Raw genomic sequence first — 20,041 nt, 5'->3', positions numbered from 1 at the left:
CCCCCCTCCCCCCCCCCCCCCGCTCAGGTGCTGCATCTCACACCAGGTCTCAACTCCACCCACCAGTCACCTGGATTAAAGGGACAAAACACAGCAAGATACAAACAACAAGAGAGGGCCCAAACCTGGGGCCGTCACACTCACACCAAACGCAAATTTAATCCACACGACGTTTTCATCGCTGGAGTGTTCACACAACACCACTCGCCATTACTCCAGCTGTATGAACCCAAAGTAAAGATGTTGCTGTGATTAAACAGCAATAAACTGAATTAACTGATGCTGAAATAACTACAACATGATGCAGATTTGTTAAACATATGAATTGATGCTTTGTCAGGTCTGTCAGCAGGACAACAACTTTTTTTTATTTATTGATTTATTTTTATTACAGGGACAGTGCATATTCATAAACATTTCTGTCAATATGCCAGAATTAGCCTAAAGGCTATTTTTCATCTGCAGTCCCTGGACAGAAGAGTCACCCTAAAAAAGATTACATAGCACATAGCACTAAAAAATTAAGATACATTTAGTAAAATATCTATTATATTAAAATATACAATCTAAACACATCAAAACAACAATCGAACAAACATCACGTAAAAACATGTCACACACATAAGGAAAAAAAAAGTCAACAGTGTGCGTTAAGAGCATGTGTAGTAATAGGTTAATGTTGACAGCTCTGATGATCAATAAGCCATTTCCTTAACTGAATCTTAAATGAACTATACGTGTTTATATTTCTGATAGTTATGGGGGTGAGGTTCCACTCAGCAGCAGCTAGAACAGAAAAAGCAGTATGACCAAATACACTTTTCCTAAAGGGAATGATACAATCTCCCCTAGCTGCACCTCTGGTCCTGCAGGAATCAGCTGTTCAGGTACTGACAAACTGTTGGAGGGGAGGGGAAGATAAACCATGAATAATTTTATAAATAAGACATAGATTTGAGTATTTCACCATATTATCCCAACTGAGCAATCTATATTTTTGTAATATTGGACAGTGATGAGAAATACATGGTTTCTTATCCAGAGTTTTAACAGTTCGTTTGTAAAGTGATTGCAGAGGTTTCAAAGATGTAATACTAGCTTGTGCCCAAAATGTTTGTTTTCTGAATGGAGTTTGGTTTGATCAGATGCTACGCTAACCTGTTCACAGTAAAGTACAACGACAGCTGGAATAAAGTTACAGACACACGTTTTCTGAGCTTCAGCCTCGTCGCTTTCTTTTCTGAAAGTAATGTCCAGTTTTTATATAAATATGAAGTCGTAGTCCGACAGAGCTAACGACGCTAACGACAACACTGGAACCAGATGAGAAGCTCCAGAGAAGATAAATCAAGATAAATCCCAAAAACTACAGTAAAAAGTTAATTTAATAAACGCAGTTAACTCCTCCCTCGAGGAACGCAGCGGTCAGAGCAGAATCCGGCGGACTGCGGGGGTTTATCTGTCCTCTCCCCCAAGTTTAGCAGCTCTCAGCCGGCCAGCAGATTTTCAATCCTCCGCTCTCCACACGGCGCTCTGAAGCCTCGGTGACGTACGAACAATCTCAACACTGATAGGCTATCGCGACTCAGCGTCATGCGAATTTCTCGCTTGCGTAGAAAATATTCAACTGACGCAGATTCCTTGGCGTCGCCCCCGACAGGGAATCGCAGCTCTACGCGTCTTTGCATTGACTTTGTCTGTAAACTCTGCGCCCCAAACACTCGCTTCGCTTTTGGCCTGAAAGCACCATGAGTTGACCCCGGGCTGAGGACGGGTCAAAACCGCGGCGCAGCCGTAACGCGGCGCACACGCCACCTGTGTGAGTCCGGGGTAAAACTTCACTGTCAGATTCAGCAGTGAGGAAACACTCGTGAGTTTAGCCCACAGTCACCATCATGTTGCCGCGTTCAGAAGAAAACACCACAGGGATTTTTTGTGACTTTAATTTCAGAGAATTTCCGATTTTCTTCTTCTTGTAAATTTGACACTTTGATCTAGGAAGTTACCTGGACAAGCCGGTCACCTCGTTTGGTAGTACAGGTCTGTTCATAACCAAATAAACACTTTAACTACATCTGTCAGAATGTGTTGTGAGTTTCGGGAGCTGAATTGTGGCTCAACAGCAGAATAACGGCTATAAAAGTTGCTGTCTAGTGTAAAAGAGCCAGCTGGTTTAGCAGCTGTGTGCCGAGTTAACAAACAAACCTACTTCCTGTTAACGAGGTGAGAACAGCAAGATAATTATAAAAGGTCATGTGTGAAGGTTTTGTTTCAAAACGAAAAACCAAATAACCGTTTAAATAAGGATGATGTCAACTTTTTTAATCCACATTTATATCATCTACAGCTCTTACCTACAACAGTACAGTGAAGCAGGGCTCAACTCTTTCACTCACGTAAGCACAGTGTGTGAGTGAAGACTGAAAGCTGCTGAAAATAATTTCTTTACATTTATTCAAAGTGACTTACAATTGCTCTACATGTCACATACATTGGGGTTAAGTGTCTTGATCAGGGACACAATGGTAGATGGGTCACAGTGGGGGATTGAACCCGGGTCTTTCACACCAAAGGCAGGCGTCTGATCCATTGTGCCGTTGTTAAGGTTAATGTTACGGATCTATCTCCTCTGCAGTGGACAGATGGAGCTTTAGTTAAAAAGCCCACGTCCAGCGTTCAGATCCAACAGTCTTCACATCAGAAAACGGTCACTGCACACGAGGAGAAGGAGCTCAGGCAGATTATGTATAAAATACAATTTTATAATTCTGTGCTACTTGAACATGTTACTGTCCTCCTCGGGAGGAAGGTTAGCGTAGCGTTACATGCAAATAAGAAAGCTTGGGAACAGATCCATGATATAATCTCTCGTTTTAACCCATGAGATTATTTTACAGAACATCTCTTTACAAGAGAGACGTGGGTTTCGACTGGAAAGGTGATTTATGAAACTTTTAATTTAAAGATCAGGTTTTGGGCAGTTTTAATAACTACACAAGCTTAAACAATACTAAACCAACAAGATGTTAAGGCCAATGCTGCAGAGATGCTAGAGGATAAAAGCAAACTGTTCCCAAAGCACAACTGCCACCAGGACGCCCCGACACCACCACCCACAGGTGTGCTGCACCACCTAAAGACAGCAAGTCACACACATGAAACACCACACAACAAGCTCAGTTAAAGGTCCGCACACACCACGACATGCAGCGAAGGGAAGAGGGTCTCCCACCGTCCTCCACCCTGTCAGAACAGTGGAAGAAGAGGGAGAAGGGCTGAGGGAAGTCACGCAGCCCAAAAACAAGCAAACTGCCCCACCCTTAGCAGAACCTAGCAGAAACATTCACAGGGCCCGTCCACCTGCAACAGAGTCTCATAAAAAGAATCCCCATTTAAAATCAGGACACACAAAACAGCAGCCACGGCTACAACCCTCAACTAATGCAGTAAATCATCCACCCTGCTCTGACTCCACCTCATTCAAGGAGCAACTCAGGGTATCAACCTCCACGGCCATCTCTGGTGAACTCTAGCAGAACAGGCCAGGAAGTCTACAGGGTCTCAGCGACGGCGGCTTAAAATGCCTGAAATAAAAACTATTTAACACCATCCAAAAATCTGACCTGCTCCCTGAACATCAACTCTTAATGAGGTCGTTGTCTCCAGGTGGGTGGAGCTTACCTGAGAGGCTGATACTAGACTGTGGCATTACTAGGCCGAAAGCTTAACCATCACAACAAGACAACGGATAACCACGCAGGCTAACTCACTGATATACAAGCTTGAAACAGCTCGCCTCGTTCTCAAACCGGAACCATCGTTAATATTTATATTTAACATTAATATGTTTGATGTGGTGAGTTCTTCAGACTTCAGCAGCGCCCCCCCCTCCACAGACTGGACCCACGCTGACACCTGCTGGTGAGTTTGTGAAACTGCACCCATACTGTTTGAACACAGCTAAAGAAAGGTGGAACAATAAACTACCGTTTAATCCCTGGAATAAAAAGCAGTGGATATCTGGTGAGAAAAACAACACCGGTAGTCTGAATGACGCTTCTGGTACCCGAGCTTGACACATACGAGGGTCAGAGGGGGATTTTCAGATGTAAATACACAGTACCGCTCAAAAGTTTGGGGTCACCCAGACAGTTTCATGTTTTCCATGGAAACTCACACTTTTATTCATCAAATGAGTTACAAAATGAATCGAAGATATAGACACTGTCACTGATTTTTATTTGAAATAAAAATTGTGTCCTTCAAACTTCGCTTTCGTCAAAGAATCCTCCATTTGCAGCACTTTCAGCCTCGCAGTCAGTTTGTTGAGGTAATCTGAAGAAATTTCACGCAACGCTTCCTAAAGCACCTCCCACAAGTTGGTCCTGGCTCGATGGGCCCTTCGTACGTACCGTACGCTCAAGCTGCTCCCACAACAGCTCAGGAGGGCGGAGATGCGGCGACTGCGCCGGCCACAGCGTTCCAGACACACCAGCTGACTGCTTCTTCACTAAATACCTCTTGCAGTTTGGAGGTGAGCTTCGGGTCGTTGTCCTGTTGTAGCAGGAAACTGGCTCCACTCAGGCGCCGTCCACGGGGCGTGGCGTAGCAAAATGGAGCGATAGCCTTCCTTATTGAAAATCCCTTTTACCTTCTGCAGACCTGCCTCTTCAGCAGCACCAGACCATCACATGACCTCCGCCATGCTTGACAGACCAGCAGCTGTTCGCTTGTTCTGCGTCTCACAAATGTTCTTCTGTGATCCAAACACCTCAAACTTGGATTCGTCTGTTCTTTACACTTTTTCCGATCTTCCTCTGTCCGATGTCTCTGTTCTTTTGCCCTCTTCATCTCTTCCTTTTATTGGCCAGTATCAGATATGGCTTTTTGTTTGAGGACCTGTGAGGCGTCAGACTCTAGGGCACCCGGGCCTCCCGCTTCTCTTTCTGTTCTGGTTAGAGCCGTTTGTACTGTTCTCTGAAGGAGTAGTGCACACCGTTGTTGGAAATCTTCAGTGTCTTGGCCATTTCTCGCAAGAGATCTCAGAACAAGAACAGACTGTCGAGGTTTCAGAAGAAAGTTCTCGTTTTCTGGCCATTTTGAGTACAATCGAACCCACAAATGCTGCTGCTCCAGATACTCAACTAGCTCAAAGGAAGGCAGTTTCAAAGCTTCTCCAATCAACACAGCAGTTTTCAGCTGTGCTAATACAGGTGCATCAGTTAGCCTTTTAACACGATTAGCTAATAAAATGTACCATTAGGACAGAGGAGTGATGGTGACCTGCGCACCATGTACTCTGGAGATATCCCATTAAAAATCTGCCGTTTCCAGCTACAATAGTCATTTACCACAATGTTACGCCCCAAAGGTCTAGAGGCGTCCTGGATGTAACATAAACGTGTGGCTTCCCACTCTTCAAACAAGGCCAACACACAGTAAATACAATTGAGCCGTTTTATTATTTACTTTGCAGATGAGCGGTGCCCAAAGCAACAACAAAAACACTCTGAGAACTAAACCCAAAAGGTAAAGAAAAGACTAAGCTCTAAACCAGGCTTCTAATTCCAAAAACAGGAGACAATGGTGCAAACAAAAGGCTTCTCACTGCTAGTAGCTGACACCATGTAGCTACAACAAAGAAAAGGGCTACATAGCAAACAAAATGGCAAAGCCAACAAAACAAGGTTGTCATAAGACAATAATCAGAACGACTAAGGTAAACTACTTCAATGTGTTCACTTACAGTTCTGTTCTTACAATGAACACAGGCTCAGGTTGGGAATGGAAGTACCGCACTTTACAAACATTTCTGATGACCATGAGTATGAAATGATTATCGTTTTTACTACTAAGACTCGTTCCCCCTGCTCACCACCAGAGCCGATGCCTTCCGATGATTGATGAACTGCTCCTGTTCTTGGTGTACCTATCACTGGGACTGAAGGAGAAAGATCTGGAAAGAAAGATCAGTCCACCGTCAGCAGGATAATCAAAACCTGGGTACATTTATTGTACACCTCATTGGGTGCTGTTGGGATATGGATGTCTCCTGAGACAATCAGAGCCACGATGCCGAGTGTATTCGGCAAATACTCTGACACCCAAGTCCTTATTGACTGTACAGAGATGAGATGTCCGATGCCTTCATCTTTACTCTTACAGAGTGAGATGTTTTCACAGTATAAATCCCACACTACCCTGAGAGGAATGATTGGTGTGTCACCACATGGTGCTGTTACTTTTATTTCCTCACTGTATTCCGGCTCTATCAGTGACAAAGAATTGTTCATCCAATCTGGCATTTATCCCTCTTTTGGATAAAGACATGTCTGTAATGGTGGACAAGGGATTCAGAATTGACGACCGAGTGCCTTGCAAAGTTTACAGACCACCTTTTCTGAGTAAAAAGTCACAGCTGTCTCATGGCGAAGTGCTGGTCACTCAGGACATTGCACGGTTAGGGATACATGTGGAGAGGACAGTTAGGCGCATCAAAGAGAACAAACTGTTTGACACTATTATCCCTCTGTCAATTTGTGGCAGTATCAACCAGCTTTTTGCAGTTAGCCTCCTAACAAACTATCAAAACAAGCCACTGGTCAAAGCTTGGGCCAAATAACTGTGTTGACCTCACGGAGTCAGTCTCTCTGGATACTAATACACTGAATATTATTGTCTCAGATCTGCTCGCTAAACTGCTAATGGACCTCCGTCAATTCTCTTCCATTTTTCTCTCTTTATAAACAATAACAATTTCAACGAACTGGATTCTCTGATGTAGATTTGACATATGTTTTACATGTTTATGTAGCAATACAGGTTATTTTATGTTTGACTGAGTGATTTAATTTGTCAAAGTGCCAACTGTTCATTAATTGTCCTCCTCTCTGTCTCTTGTAGTAAAATGTATGAAATCAAACCATGCATACAGTAAAATATTGTATATGAAATCTGAAAACATCTGTTATAGTCACCACTGTATATGGAATGATTTAATTATTTTTGTTACAAATAAAAAAAAATTAAAAAACCCTTTTTTCTCTCCTTTGTGTTTATTGCTAAATACGCTGTATTTATATAACAATTATGGTGTAACTTTTTGATGCAAATATTGCTTCTTTGGCGATAAAGAGTTTGGCTGACCTAAAGAACATCCAACAGTGATGCATGAAACATTGAAATTGCCTGTAAGAGCCCCTCAAAAATAGTTATGGTTTCATTTCTAGATGTAAATGACAAACGTGAACTGTGAAAAAAAGAACTGTACTCCTGCTTCATACAAAGGCCCCCACCTGAATTATCCTGCATCGATCAGTAAGATCTTTTGGAGACAGACAAGTACTTCTGCATGTACACTTTAAAGTAAAACTGGTCCACCCTCTCTCTGATGACTGCTTTTACCTCTGGGTCAACCTGGATACGCTGCACCAGCATGTCTTCCTGAGCACAAATCACAGTGTCACACCATTGCAGGCCAGTGATCAACAGTTGACCCTGCACCTGCCAGAAGTAAGACTGGCTTTTACGAAGAGCCATCCTGCATTTTAAGGTATTTACAGTCCACATAGTTCTTCACATTAGGGCACTTTATCTCAACCAGTTCAAATGGTGGCTGTGCCAATGGATCAAAAATCAAGCCATCTGGCGAGGCACCAAGCCAAGGGGCATCTGGGTGGATGACGAGGCCGCAGGGTGTGTGGTTGACATTTTTCATCTGGCAGTACTCCCTTGCCACCTCAAACTCCATGTCTGCTCCTCTTCTCATCTCAGCAGTCTGCCTTGTTCCTTTGAGGATTCTTTCTGCAAGAGACTCTGCAGACTCTAACACACCTCTCTAAAACGTGAGGAGCTGATGCCACTCCTGGTCTGCTGCCTGCTCTCTTGTCGCTGCCTCAATCTTATAGGCCTTGTCCAGTGTAACATTCAAGCTTTTAAAGTGAAAGTGCTCCTCTTCAGTGCACACATGCACACAGTCTGTTTGGGGCAAGCCCGTACTCCCCAATAGGCAGCGGTGGGTAAGGTGGAGGATCCTGGTGCATCTTGACTGACTTTGTGGGCAATACAGGCTGCTGGTATGAGAGCACACTCCCCCTTTGTGCTAAGCCAAAAGCTGTCTCAACGAGGGTCTTCTCGTCACTGATTCCCATAGTTGCTGCTAGAGGTTTTTCAATAATGCTAAAGTCTTTGAACGTGTCTTCCATCAGTAGCAAAGAGAGGTCTAGTGGGTCCCCAACCAAGCCCTTGTAGAGTGTACTCCTGTGAAAGAATGTATTAGTGTAATTAGTCTATTTGCAGGTTAGTGGCACCTATGGAATATTTCTTTTATTTATGTGTGTGTGTGTGTGTGTGTGTGTGTGTGTGTGTGTGTGTGTGTGTGTGTGTGTGTGTGTGCATATGGAGACTGTATGATGCAGTAATTGCAATAGCATCTCACTACCTCACCTGACTCCTCCTTCCGTGAGTCGGTTCAGTCTTGGTTTGCTGATGACCGTTCTGTTTATTGGCCCAGGTTTCACTCCCTGACCAAAAAAAGGACAAACAACATACAATCTTAACAATAGGAGACAAAATTTTAATTATTGTCGCTTTACAATAATTACAAATACACATAACATAGAAACGATATATAAACGGTGAAGGATGACATAGTAGAAGAGGTACGGTACATATTAGGCCTAGAAATTGTGTCCAAACAGTTACCGCGGTTCTGGGCTTGTGCCATTGCTGCTCTGTCTCAGTGCAGGTGTGGACAGGTGGCACAACCTGCACATTCACACAGCAAAGCAACGGTGTGGTTACACATTGCAGTGCCAGCTACACATGAGCACCGATTTGATGTGAGGATGACAGGGTCCGAATCCCGAAGCACTATCTGCACAAAAGTATATGGAGAATTTTTTTACAAACATTGACACAGATGTGAGTGTGGTTGAGTTTTAATGTATCATATCTGAGCAGTGGTTCAAAACAGACGCCACTGATTTGAGTAACAGTCTAGTTAGGTCGCTGGGGCAAGTTTGGCAACGACATTAATACAACAAACACAATAACAGAATTTGTTTATGCTGTAATGGAGGGATTTTTATAGGACGTATTATGAATAAGATGGAAAGATGGCACTCAAGAATCAAGGATGTCTAATCAGAGTTACCCCGGTAACCTCACTATACACATTTTAACAAGTAGACAAAAAACGACATTGAACTTGGAACAACTGTGCATGCGTTTACCAAGCGTCTCAAGACTAAAGCAGCTCCTGCAAGTCTGTCCATGGTGATTAGACAGTCAAGGGGACCCGCTCATGATCACTGAGTAATCCACTCTTACTTACTCCTACCCTGAGAGGCTTGATAAATACTGTCCCTGAACTGGAACATATTGAGAACCCGAACAGAACAACCGACCATCCCTAACGTTACTCTCAGGCTGTGGCTTCTCGTTTTTCCTCATAGATCTGTGACTGGCTGCCCTGATGCTGACAGCACCAGTCAGTCTGTCTTTGTCTGATACTGGTGAAAATAAAGTGCAAACGTGATTATGTAGGTAACATAACATAAGCTATCGCTAGCAGATAAAAACCTTCATAGTCAAATATGTATGAGGAGGCGTAAATCAAGCTTAAATCCCTCGTCCACTTTGGTGGCAGGAGTTTTAGATGTCAACCTGCATATGCGATGGACATCAGATATGCTCATTTTGGGTAATTCCTGAAGGCATCTAGAGTAAAACAGTGCCATATCCAACGTACAGCAGACCTGAAGCGGATGTGGTGAGACCTGTTTCGCAGAATGCGGAAGTAAGTTGCGCATATAGCCTGTTACTGTAATATAAGTAATGTAATATAGTTTGACTTCCATTCACTGAGCCTCCGCTGAAAACCTTTGAAAACCCCTGCTCTGGTGTATTGTTCCCCCTAGTGGAGCAAAATGCAACTACACCTCTAAATACCACATATGGTTTGAGTAGCACTATGGGTTACAAATACTCTTTAGTATATGTGCTGCCAGAGTGAGAAAAGCAGGGTAATTGTAAATGGTCAGATTTTATTAATGGGTTATGGTTTGTGATTTCCCTGCATTCAACAATTTACAAGCACTGAAGCATAAAGTCAGGTGTTGTGACTGATGTTTGATGTTGTGTGTTCTGCAGTCAGACTTCAGCAGCGCCCTCACTCCACAGACTGGTCCCAGGCTGACACCTGCTGGTGAGTGTGGGAAACTGCAATGGCAGTTTTTAAATAAAAACAGCAGGAAGTAATGAAACAGGAAGGAACAAGCACAGTTAAAGCAAAGGGAAATAAAAACAGTCCTTTACATGTGTATATCTGTAGTATCTTGACTTTGAAATACTGTGTTTACAGAAATAACACTAGTAGAGTACTACTAGAGTTTAGCTGGTAGGCACAGCTGAGTCCATCTGAGGACAGGGAGCTTCTGTAATACCATCACAGAGAAATCCACGTCCTCCGAGCGAGACTCCATTTTCCAAACCCAACGTGTGCGACCCACCGTGATCCTGAGCTCAGAAAGCTTCTGCTTCCGGTCTCTGCACGAACACTGAGGAGCTGCTCGTTGCTGTGATGAAAGAAGTCGTCACATGATGCAGCCCGTGTGTCCCTCTCTGCCTCCCTCCCCCACCCGGCAGCCGCTGAAGGTTTCCGGGGGAGGGAAAAGGTCTTTTGTTATCTCTCCTTCAGCGCACCAATCCTGGCTGCCTGACGTAAAGGCTCTTTGCATAGATTTCCCATCAGCCCCGTGAGCTCCTCAGCAGGGCAGACCGGAACAAAGCGGAGTCAAACTAGGTCAGATTGGGTCTTGTTGGGTCACTGTAGGTACAGAGATCACAGTGAAGCACCCAGACCTCTGCTTACTTGTTTTTTTGTCCATACTACAGCCTTTTAGAGGCAGTTTTTCCCCTCCAGTCTCTGTATACACTGCCACCCTGACTCTGACGGGTCCCCGGAGAGACGCCTATATATAGCAAACAGCGACAAGGGTTAGTTGTGTTACTCCGGTAGCACATATACTAAAATTGGAACGATACAGAGAAGATTAGCATGGCCCCTGCGCAAGGATGACACGCAAATTCGTGAAGCGTTCCTCATTTTCTACAAAGAACATGATTTTTATGACTTATGAAAATAAAATGGCGGAGCAGGTTCTTTCTCTTTAGAAAAGCGCAAAAAAAACAGCTAAAATATGGACTTTTGTAGCTTTACTGTGCTCAAGTGTGGCTCTAAAGCCTTTCTGTTGACTCTGTGGCAGAGAACAGATCCAGTTGCAGGACTCTGTCTGTAAGGAGGAAGGAACACACAGTAGCCCGATGCAAGTTCCACATAGAGATATAAATTCATTAGAAATAATATAAAGTTCAATGTGAAGTGTTGGCAGAGATAAAGTCATTTCTTAAGTCTGAAACTTCCCATAAACTTTGAATTTTGATCAACTCTCATCAGCAATGTCGTCTAGAAAACATCCTGCAATGTTACATGAGCAGAATTCAAAGCCTCTCGGGGCGCCACAGACATTAGCGCGGCCCCCCCGACTAAAGTAAGAACTAATGAATTGGAATGATACAGAGAAGATTGGCGGGGCCCCTCTGACCGACTAAGTTAGAACTAATAAATTGGAACGATAAGGAAAAGATTGGCGGGGCCCCTCTGACTGACTAAAGTTAGAACTAATAAATTGGAACGATAAGGAAAAGATTGGCGGGGCCCCTCTGACCGACTAAAGTAAGAACTAATAAATTGGAACGATAAGGAAAAGATTGGCGGGGCCCCTCTGACTGACTAAAGTTAGAACTAATAAATTGGAACGATAAGGAAAAGATTGGCGGGGCCCCTCTGACTGACTAAAGTTAGAACTAATAAATTGGAACGATAAGGAAAAGATTGGCGGGGCCCCTCTGACCGACTAAAGTTAGAAGTAATAAATTGGAACGATAAGGAAAAGATTGGCGGGGCCCCTCTGACTGACTAAAGTTAGAACTAATAAATTGGAACGATAAGGAAAAGATTGGCGGGGCCCCTCTGACCGACTAAAGTTAGAAGTAATAAATTGGAACGATACAGAGAAGAAATGCTGAGAAGGTAAAGTAAAAAGCTGAGAAGGTAAGGTAAAAAGGAGTAAATGCTAAGAAGGTAAAGTAAAAAGCTGAGAAGGTAAGGTAAAAAGGAGTAAATGCTAAGAAGGTAAAGTAAAAAGCTGAGAAGGTAAAAAGGAGTAAATGCTAAGAAGGTAAAGTAAAAAGCTGAGAAGGTAAAGTAAAAAGTTGAGAAGGTAAGGTAAAAAGGAGTAAATGCTAAGAAGGTAAAGTAAAAAGCTGAGAAGGTAAAGTAAAAAGTTGAGAAGGTAAGGTAAAAAGGAGTAAATGCTAAGAAGGTAAAGTAAAAAGCTGAGAAGGTAAAGTAAAAAGTTGAGAAGGTAAGGTAAAAAGGAGTAAATGCTAAGAAGGTAAAGTAAAAAGCTGAGAAGGTAAAGTAAAAAGTTGAGAAGGTAAGGTAAAAAGGAGTAAATGCTAAGAAGGTAAAGTAAAAAGCTGAGAAGGTAAAGTAAAAAGTTGAGAAGGTAAGGTAAAAAGGAGTAAATGCTAAGAAGGTAAAGTAAAAAGCTGAGAAGGTAAAGTAAAAAGTTGAGAAGGTAAGGTAAAAAGGAGTAAATGCTAAGAAGGTAAAGTAAAAAGCTGAGAAGGTAAAGTAAAAAGTTGAGAAGGTAAGGTAAAAAGGAGTAAATGCTAAGAAGGTAAAGTAAAAAGCTGAGAAGGTAAAGTAAAAAGTTGAGAAGGTAAGGTAAAAAGGAGTAAATGCTAAGAAGGTAAAGTAAAAAGCTGAGAAGGTAAAGTAAAAAGTTGAGAAGGTAAGGTAAAAAGGAGTAAATGCTAAGAAGGTAAAGTAAAAAGCTGAGAAGGTAAAGTAAAAAGTTGAGAAGGTAAGGTAAAAAGGAGTAAATGCTAAGAAGGTAAAGTAAAAAGCTGAGAAGGTAAAGTAAAAAGTTGAGAAGGTAAGGTAAAAAGGAGTAAATGCTAAGAAGGTAAAGTAAAAAGCTGAGAAGGTAAAGTAAAAAGGAGTAAATGCTAAGAAGGTAAAGTAAAAAGGAGTAAATGCTGAGAAGGTAAAGTAAAAAGGAGTAAATGCTAAGAAGGTAAAGTAAAAAGGACTAAATGCTAAGAAGGTAAAGTAAAAAGCTGAGAAGGTAAAGTAAAAAGGACTAAATGCTAAGAAGGTAAAGTAAAAAGGAGTAAATGCTGAGAAGGTAAAGTAAAAAGGAGTAAATGCTAAGAAGGTAAAGTAAAAAGGACTAAATGCTAAGAAGGTAAAGTAAAAAGCTGAGAAGGTAAAGTAAAAAGGACTAAATGCTAAGAAGGTAAAGTAAAAAGGACTAAATGCTAAGAAGGTAAAGTAAAAAGGAGTAAATGCTGAGAAGGTAAAGTAAAAAGGAGTAAATGCTGAGAAGGTAAAGTAAAAAGGAGTAAATGCTAAGAAGGTAAGGTAAAAAAGAGTAAATGCTAAGAAGGTAAAGTAAAAAGGAGTAAATGCTGAGAAGGTAAAGTAAAAAGGAGTAAATGCTAAGAAGGTAAAGTAAAAAGGAGTAAATGCTGAGAAGGTAAAGTAAAAAGGACTAAATGCTAAGAAGGTAAAGTAAAAAGGAGTAAATGCTAAGAAGGTAAGTTAAAAAAGAGTAAATGCTAAGAAGGTAAAGTAAAAAGGAGTAAATGCTGAGAAGGTAAAGTAAAAAGGACTAAATGCTGAGAAGGTAAAGTAAAAAGGACTAAATGCTAAGAAGGTAAAGTAAAAAGGACTAAATGCTAAGAAGGTAAAGTAAAAAGGAGTAAATGCTAAGAAGGTAAAGTAAAAAGGAGTAAATGCTGAGAAGGTAAAGTAAAAAGGAGTAAATGCTAAGAAGGTAAGGTAAAAAAGAGTAAATGCTAAGAAGGTAAAGTAAAAAGGAGTAAATGCTGAGAAGTTAAAGTAAAAAGCTAAGAAGGTAAGGTAAAAAGGAGTAAATGCCATCTCCTCAGACTGACGCCTCCAGCTGGGCTCCAGCAGCAGCAGCTCCGATTGTGTCGACCAAATGTGCTGAAATAGCACAAGATATCCTTTCTGTTGTGTTAACCTCAGTGAGATCATGTGTGCTTAAACATAGTTACAGATAGATGCCTGTATAACCTGCTATCAGTTGTCAAAGCGTTTTTTTCCAGTCGCCGAGAGTTGAAAAATGTTCAACTTTGGGAAAAACGCTGCACTCGTCACTGTCAACTTTTACCAAGCCGTCCAATCACAGTGCAGGAGGGGCGGGACAAACACCACACCGTTTTCAGATGGTAAAAAATGCTTTGGTGGGCACGGGCCCTTAGTCTTTGGAGCGCCCCAGCTTTGTGGCAAAATTTCAGCGAAAGGTACTGGTTGGTATGAATGGAGACTCAGCCCCTCCTCATTTGCATAAAGCAGAAATACATAACCATTGTGGAAATAAATAGGGTAGAAATGCAAAGGAAAAAGAAAAATACAAACATATTATTTTAAAAAGAAGTAATTAATAAATAAAGTTGAAGATTATAACAGAGAATAAATAAATAAATTATTACAAAGGCGACTAAATAAAGAAGCTGATTAAAAGAGATATATACATTTATGTCTCCTTGTATAATTGAATTGCTGCCTACATTTATTTATTTATCTACTTTATATTTTGTGCATTTATTCGGATGCTTATTTATTTATTTCTCTATTTATTTCTGAATTTGCCAGGATCAGTCCTCCATAGCTACGGGGGTGCATCAGTGCCTACGGCATGGGTGAGCTGTATGTGTGTGAAGGTATTATAAAACACGTGAAGGTTTATAATTGTTATAGTCACGTTATAATTAGTATACATATACATTATATTCCATTTCAAAACCAATTGCATGAACCTCCGAGTTCTGTTTAAAAACGTTTTAAAAACTGTTTTAAAAGAAAATCAGTGACAGTCATCAGTATTTTATTGCTCTCAGTAGAAGCAGCAGTCTGTGTTTCTGTCTGAAAGGATCTTCATTCTGCAGAACTGAACTGACCCCTAACAGGGGGCGGGGCCACTGAGAGGAGATGGAACAAATCCGCTTCTCCTATTGGCTGTCAAAAGTTTGATTCTCAAAATCGGAACAATTGGAATGAAAGGAGCCATTTGATTGGCTGTGCTCAGTACAAACACTGGAGAGGGGCGGGACATCGCCGTGGACCACGTGTCCGCTGCAGAAGGTCGGCGGTTCGATCCCCGGCCGGGGCAGAGCAGCAGGCAGGTGAACAGACTCAGTAAGTGACGCAGCAGGCAGATGAAGGTGAACGCTGTTTAATACAGAGCTGCTATCAGGCTGCAGATCAGCCAGACCGAACACATCCAAACGTTTCTGAGCAGAAAATGTTCAGCGGTGACGTCGTTCCATCTCCTCTGTGCCTTTAAGTCCACGCATGAAGACACAGTCAGAGAATCAATCACTAGTGATCTTAAATCCACGCACAGGTTGGAATGCAGCCTTTTGATTCACTGCTTTAGGGCTGCAGCAAACAATAAAGATTCATCTGTGGATCATTAACCAATTAGTTTGTTTGCTCTGTAAAAGGTCTGAAAAGTGTCGATCAGAGAGGTCGTTCTCAAATCTATATTCAGTCACAGAAAAGAAACTAGAAAACATTCATGTAAAGAAGCCAGAATCAGAGAATTTGGACATTTATTCTCTTCTAGTTTCAGATGAATTTAACCGCCGCAGCTCCTGCGTAATGACAGAACTAGAACCAGACTGCATGCTGGGATGAGACGAGGAGCTGGAAGCCAAAACTAACTGCAAACACTTGTGATCAGGCCGAAATCTCAGCACGATATCGATCACGCTGCTCAGAAGATTATTGGTGCCCATCTCCAAGAACTTTTATAACCCTGAGGGGGAATTCTTTGCTACAACTGCTCAGTTTGCATCTCAAGATATTACGGAACAGAAATAATAGAAAGAAGGTGTGATGATAAATAGTACTAGTGAATTAAATACTAACAGTACTAACAGGTACTGGTACATACAATCCTTAAATCCTACAGTATTGAGAGTATTGAAGCAGTAAGATTGCACATGTCAGGTATTGAACCAGTAACTGACAGAGTTTGACTCTCTGACGGAGGACTTCCTGTGTGCCTGCAGAGCGCAAAGGATATTAAAGGACAGTACCCACCCCGCTGCATTCTGGGAAGAGATCTACGACCGCTTTTACATTAATGTATATTGTCTGTGACGTAGCAGAGGGGCGTTACAAATCAGCCCTATACCTTCAAATCCACACGGTAACTTCAGCAAACGACGCAGACAGGAAGTACCAGCATCTGATTTTATTACAAAACAAACATCATGTCACATAATAATAATAATAACAACAACAACTGCAGTAAACACGCAGCGTCCTGTCCGTCAGGAGGGGGGAGGGGTCATCCTGCAGAGCTGTCACTCAGCCTGCTGCCGCTGACTTCCTTCCACTGGAGAAGCTGATTGGACAAACTCTCCACCTCCGCCACCTGAGCCAGTAACTGGGCGAGAGAGGTGTCCTGATACAGAGAGAGAGAGAGAGACGATCAGGTGAAAAAGGTTTTACACGCTGAGAATAAAAACGTCCACACGAGACAGAAAGACAAACGTTGATGTTTCCTGGCAGCATGACGGCGCGTTATATTGGTCTACAGTGAGGTCATGTGACTGACCAGCTGAGCGAGGCGGTCTCCGGCGGCGGGACGGCTGCGGACCGAGCTCAGCTTCTCCTCCAGAGTCTCTATGAAGTCCAGCAGCATCTTCACAGCGTCCAGCACAAACCTGAAACACCACAAACTCAAACATTACAAACTGGGGACGTACTGGTGTTCTGTCTGTCCAGTTTATTATCCGGGCCCTGGACCCAGTCTGGCTCTGATCCAGGACCAGCCAGAACCATAGACGCCTCTCCAGAAGCCGAGCAGCAGGTAGAACTCTGCGTCCAGTAGTTGGTTTAACTGGAGTTGCTGTGCGTTGGCAGAGCACTGAGGAAATCTGGAATCAACTTCAGTGTTTTAGGGACTCTGTGGCCTGATTAAGACGTGAAGGTGCAGCTGCTTATCGGGTCCACTGTAATAAAAACAACACCTGTGCAGGTCAGCCTGGACGGGCAGGTTGGCGCGGCCCAGCGGTCTCATCAGCCTCTGCCTCAGGCCGGTCTGCTCCTTCAGCAGGTCCTGCAGGTGGCCGCAGAACATCTGCATCATCTGGAAACGCCGAGCTGCAGGAGAGAAGAGGAGCCAACATCAACGTCTGACCAGAATCTGACCAGGTGTCGTGTTCAGACCCGAACCGGCAGCACGTGACTTCCTGTCTGAGAGCCCACTGCTTCCTGTCGGTAAATCTGTTCAATGATTTACCGACAGGTTAGACAGGCAGAGTTTGGGTCAGCAGGACGCCGTCTGTGGGCCTGAGTCAGAATACAGGGTGATGAAGGAACATGTGACCCGGTGCAGCAGCGGGTGAGGAGATACGATCACCGCTGGTTCGAGTCTGAACAAGAAGAAACATCAGAGGAGACCGTCAGATCGCTCTCTCAGCTTCACGTCTGCAACAGAAGCGCTCACCGAGGTAGAATCCGTGCGCGACGTCGGCGCTCTCCTTCTCCTGCCTCAGCAGCTCCAGCTGCAGCTGCAGCTGCAACAGAGACACCAGACACGTCTTTAATAAGAGGAGACGCTTCAGAGCGACCTGCAGACCAACTGAAGTCTGTGTGAACAGCTGATCTTTGTGGTGACGTCATCGTACTGATGTCAGTGTCATAGTGTCCGACGTCGTGAAGGAGCAGCGTCGCTCTTACAGACCAGATAAAGACTCAGTAAGAAATATTTCACCTTTTATCTTAGATTATATTAAACCTCACGCTGAAGTGGATTTAGATTAGAGACGTCACGAGAACTTTGGTACCAAACTCTCGTGTTGCTCAGTACCGTCAGTCAGGATCGCTCATTTCCTGTTTCACATTTCACCTGTGTTTTCTTGACAAAACGTGGTTTGGAGACCGGCGTCGGGGGACTCAGCCGCTGTCAGCTACTGTAGTGTGCGACCCCTCTGTCACCGATCAGTCACGCAGTGTGAACGCCACGACGACTTCAAGACTCCCGTCACAAGACGGCGAGTTGTGTGGTGTGAACGGCACGCTGGAAGTCCTGTAGTCTGCACGAGCCTTTAGTTTTAGTGATTAGTGGCCTGTTTCGATCCAATAACAGATCATTTCTTCACATTTTTGTTAAATAAAAAAGTTCATTTTACACACCTGACAGTAAGAAAGTCTGAGATGTCAGTGCAGCAAGATTTATAATTTAACACCGTAACTCTGACCTAAGCAAATCGAACTGACAACAAACGACAGCTGTGACTCTTTTTAAATAAAGTATGGCTTCCATAGAACATAAATTCAAAATAAAGTATTAAACAAAACAAAGCGTACATCCCTCAGGCTCCGCCCACATGGAGCAACATGACGTCATGAGCAGGGGCTTAAAGCGCCGTTTGGTTCTTATCAGCTAAATTATCGGCCAAAAGTTCATTTTCCGATTCTGATAATGAAAATATGGCCGATAATTTAACGGACTGACGATCATCGTGCATCTCTAGTTCGTTTGGCGGCGGTCAGCTTCAGCAGCTCCGTGTCAGAGCCCGGATTTCTCCCAGTTCTGTTCTGACGTTTCACAGTTTGATCACCTGAAAATCACCAGAGACGACGATGCAGCATTTCAAACATCGATACCTGTTTTGTTTTTCCTGGACATCCTCTCTCTCTCTCTCAGCTCTTATTGTTCATGATGTTTAAAAATGTCAAAGTGCATGATGGGATTCATTGTTTTGTTTTGTTACCGTGGTTTCAAGTTTTACTGGAGTCGGAATCAACTACTAAATTTCCCTACTTTAGATTTTATGTTCCTTTGTGCAGACGGATCCAGGAGTTTAAACCCGGTCCGGCTTCAGCAGGTGAGTCAGACCTGAGACACGGCACCTCTGGAGACACAGCTCAGTACTTCAAGGCCTGGAAAAACAGACTCGTCCCAGACCTGGACACAGGAAGTGACATCACACTGAAGTGTACCTCGTGCAACTGTCTGCGCGTTCTGGTTCGCTGTTCAGCCTCGTGCAGGTGAGAAGAGAAGGCGGGGCTCAGCCTGGAGGAGGCGGCGTCTACTTCCTCCTGAGGACAGAACACTTTGTTAGGAGAACATCTGGTTCCCAGAACTCCTGAGACCTCTGACCTCACGTCTTTATGTGCCGACACACCTGGACCCTGTTCTGACCTCACGTCTCTATGTGCCGACACACCTGGACCCTGTTCTGACCTCACGTCTTTATGTGCCGACACACCTGGACCCTGTTCTGACCTCACGTCTCTATGTGCCGACACACCTGGACCCTGTTCTGACCTCACGTCTTTATGTGCCGACACACCTGGACCCTGTTCTGACCTCACGTCTCTATGTGCCGACACACCTGGACCCTGTTCTGACCTCACGTCTCTATGTGCCGACACACCTGGACCCTGTTCTGACCTCACGTCTCTATGTGCCGACACACCTGGACCCTGTTCTGACCTCACGTCTTTATGTGCCGACACACCTGGACCCTGTTCTGACCTCACGTCTCTATGTGCCGACACACCTGGACCCTGTTCTGACCTCACGTCTTTATGTGCCGACACACCTGGACCCTGTTCTGACCTCACGTCTCTATGTGCCGACACACCTGGACCCTGTTCTGACCTCACGTCTTTATGTGCCGACACACCTGGACCCTGTTCTGACCTCACGTCTCTATGTGCCGACACACCTGGACCCTGTTCTGACCTCACGTCTTTATGTGCCGACACACCTGGACCCTGTTCTGACCTCACGTCTCTATGTGCCGACACACCTGGACCCTGTTCTGACCTCACGTCTTTATGTGCCGACACACCTGGACCCTGTTCTGACCTCACGTCTCTATGTGCCGACACACCTGGACCCTGTTCTGACCTCACGTC

At 43.7% G+C, this 20,041-nt stretch overlaps 1 protein-coding gene, 1 long non-coding RNA gene and 1 other non-coding gene across 5 annotated transcripts in view; 1 reads left to right on the top strand and 2 right to left on the bottom strand.

The window, feature by feature from the left end:
- Positions 1 to 5,313: 5,313 nt before the first annotated feature.
- Positions 5,314 to 10,636, bottom strand: LOC123958543. Of its 3 annotated transcripts, XR_006822109.1 has the most exons (5): positions 10,512 to 10,636; positions 8,704 to 8,875; positions 8,446 to 8,522; positions 7,405 to 8,259; positions 5,314 to 5,956 (listed from the first exon to the last, which is right to left on the bottom strand). It is a non-coding gene; the product is annotated as an uncharacterized LOC123958543 (long non-coding RNA). The 3 variants fall into 3 exon arrangements; XR_006822108.1 differs by lacking the exon at positions 5,314 to 5,956 and having other exon boundaries at positions 6,782 to 8,259; positions 10,446 to 10,636; XR_006822107.1 differs by lacking the exon at positions 5,314 to 5,956 and having other exon boundaries at positions 6,782 to 8,259.
- A 369-nt stretch (positions 10,637 to 11,005) lies between these two features.
- LOC123959558 lies at positions 11,006 to 11,111 on the top strand. The gene has a single exon (XR_006822335.1). It is a non-coding gene; the product is annotated as a U6 spliceosomal RNA (small nuclear RNA).
- Positions 11,112 to 16,343: 5,232 nt separating this feature from the next.
- Positions 16,344 to 20,041, bottom strand: part of haus2 (HAUS augmin like complex subunit 2) — a 4,976-nt gene continuing 1,278 nt past the window's right edge. The window contains exons 3-7 of the mRNA XM_046033184.1: positions 19,118 to 20,033; positions 17,619 to 17,688; positions 17,140 to 17,272; positions 16,725 to 16,833; positions 16,344 to 16,571 (exon numbers count right to left, since the gene is read on the bottom strand). Of these exons, the coding sequence (XP_045889140.1) occupies positions 16,455 to 16,571; positions 16,725 to 16,833; positions 17,140 to 17,272; positions 17,619 to 17,688; positions 19,118 to 20,033 (1,345 nt within the window). The 3' untranslated portion in view covers positions 16,344 to 16,454. The remainder of the gene's footprint in view (positions 16,572 to 16,724; positions 16,834 to 17,139; positions 17,273 to 17,618; positions 17,689 to 19,117; positions 20,034 to 20,041) is intronic.

Source organism: Micropterus dolomieu, linkage group LG20 (assembly GCF_021292245.1).
Source record: "Micropterus dolomieu isolate WLL.071019.BEF.003 ecotype Adirondacks linkage group LG20, ASM2129224v1, whole genome shotgun sequence".
In the NCBI taxonomy this organism is placed as follows: domain Eukaryota; kingdom Metazoa; phylum Chordata; class Actinopteri; order Centrarchiformes; family Centrarchidae; genus Micropterus; species Micropterus dolomieu.
The sequence above is the reverse complement of the archived record's forward strand: the minus strand, read 5'-3'. Positions and strand labels throughout refer to the sequence as shown.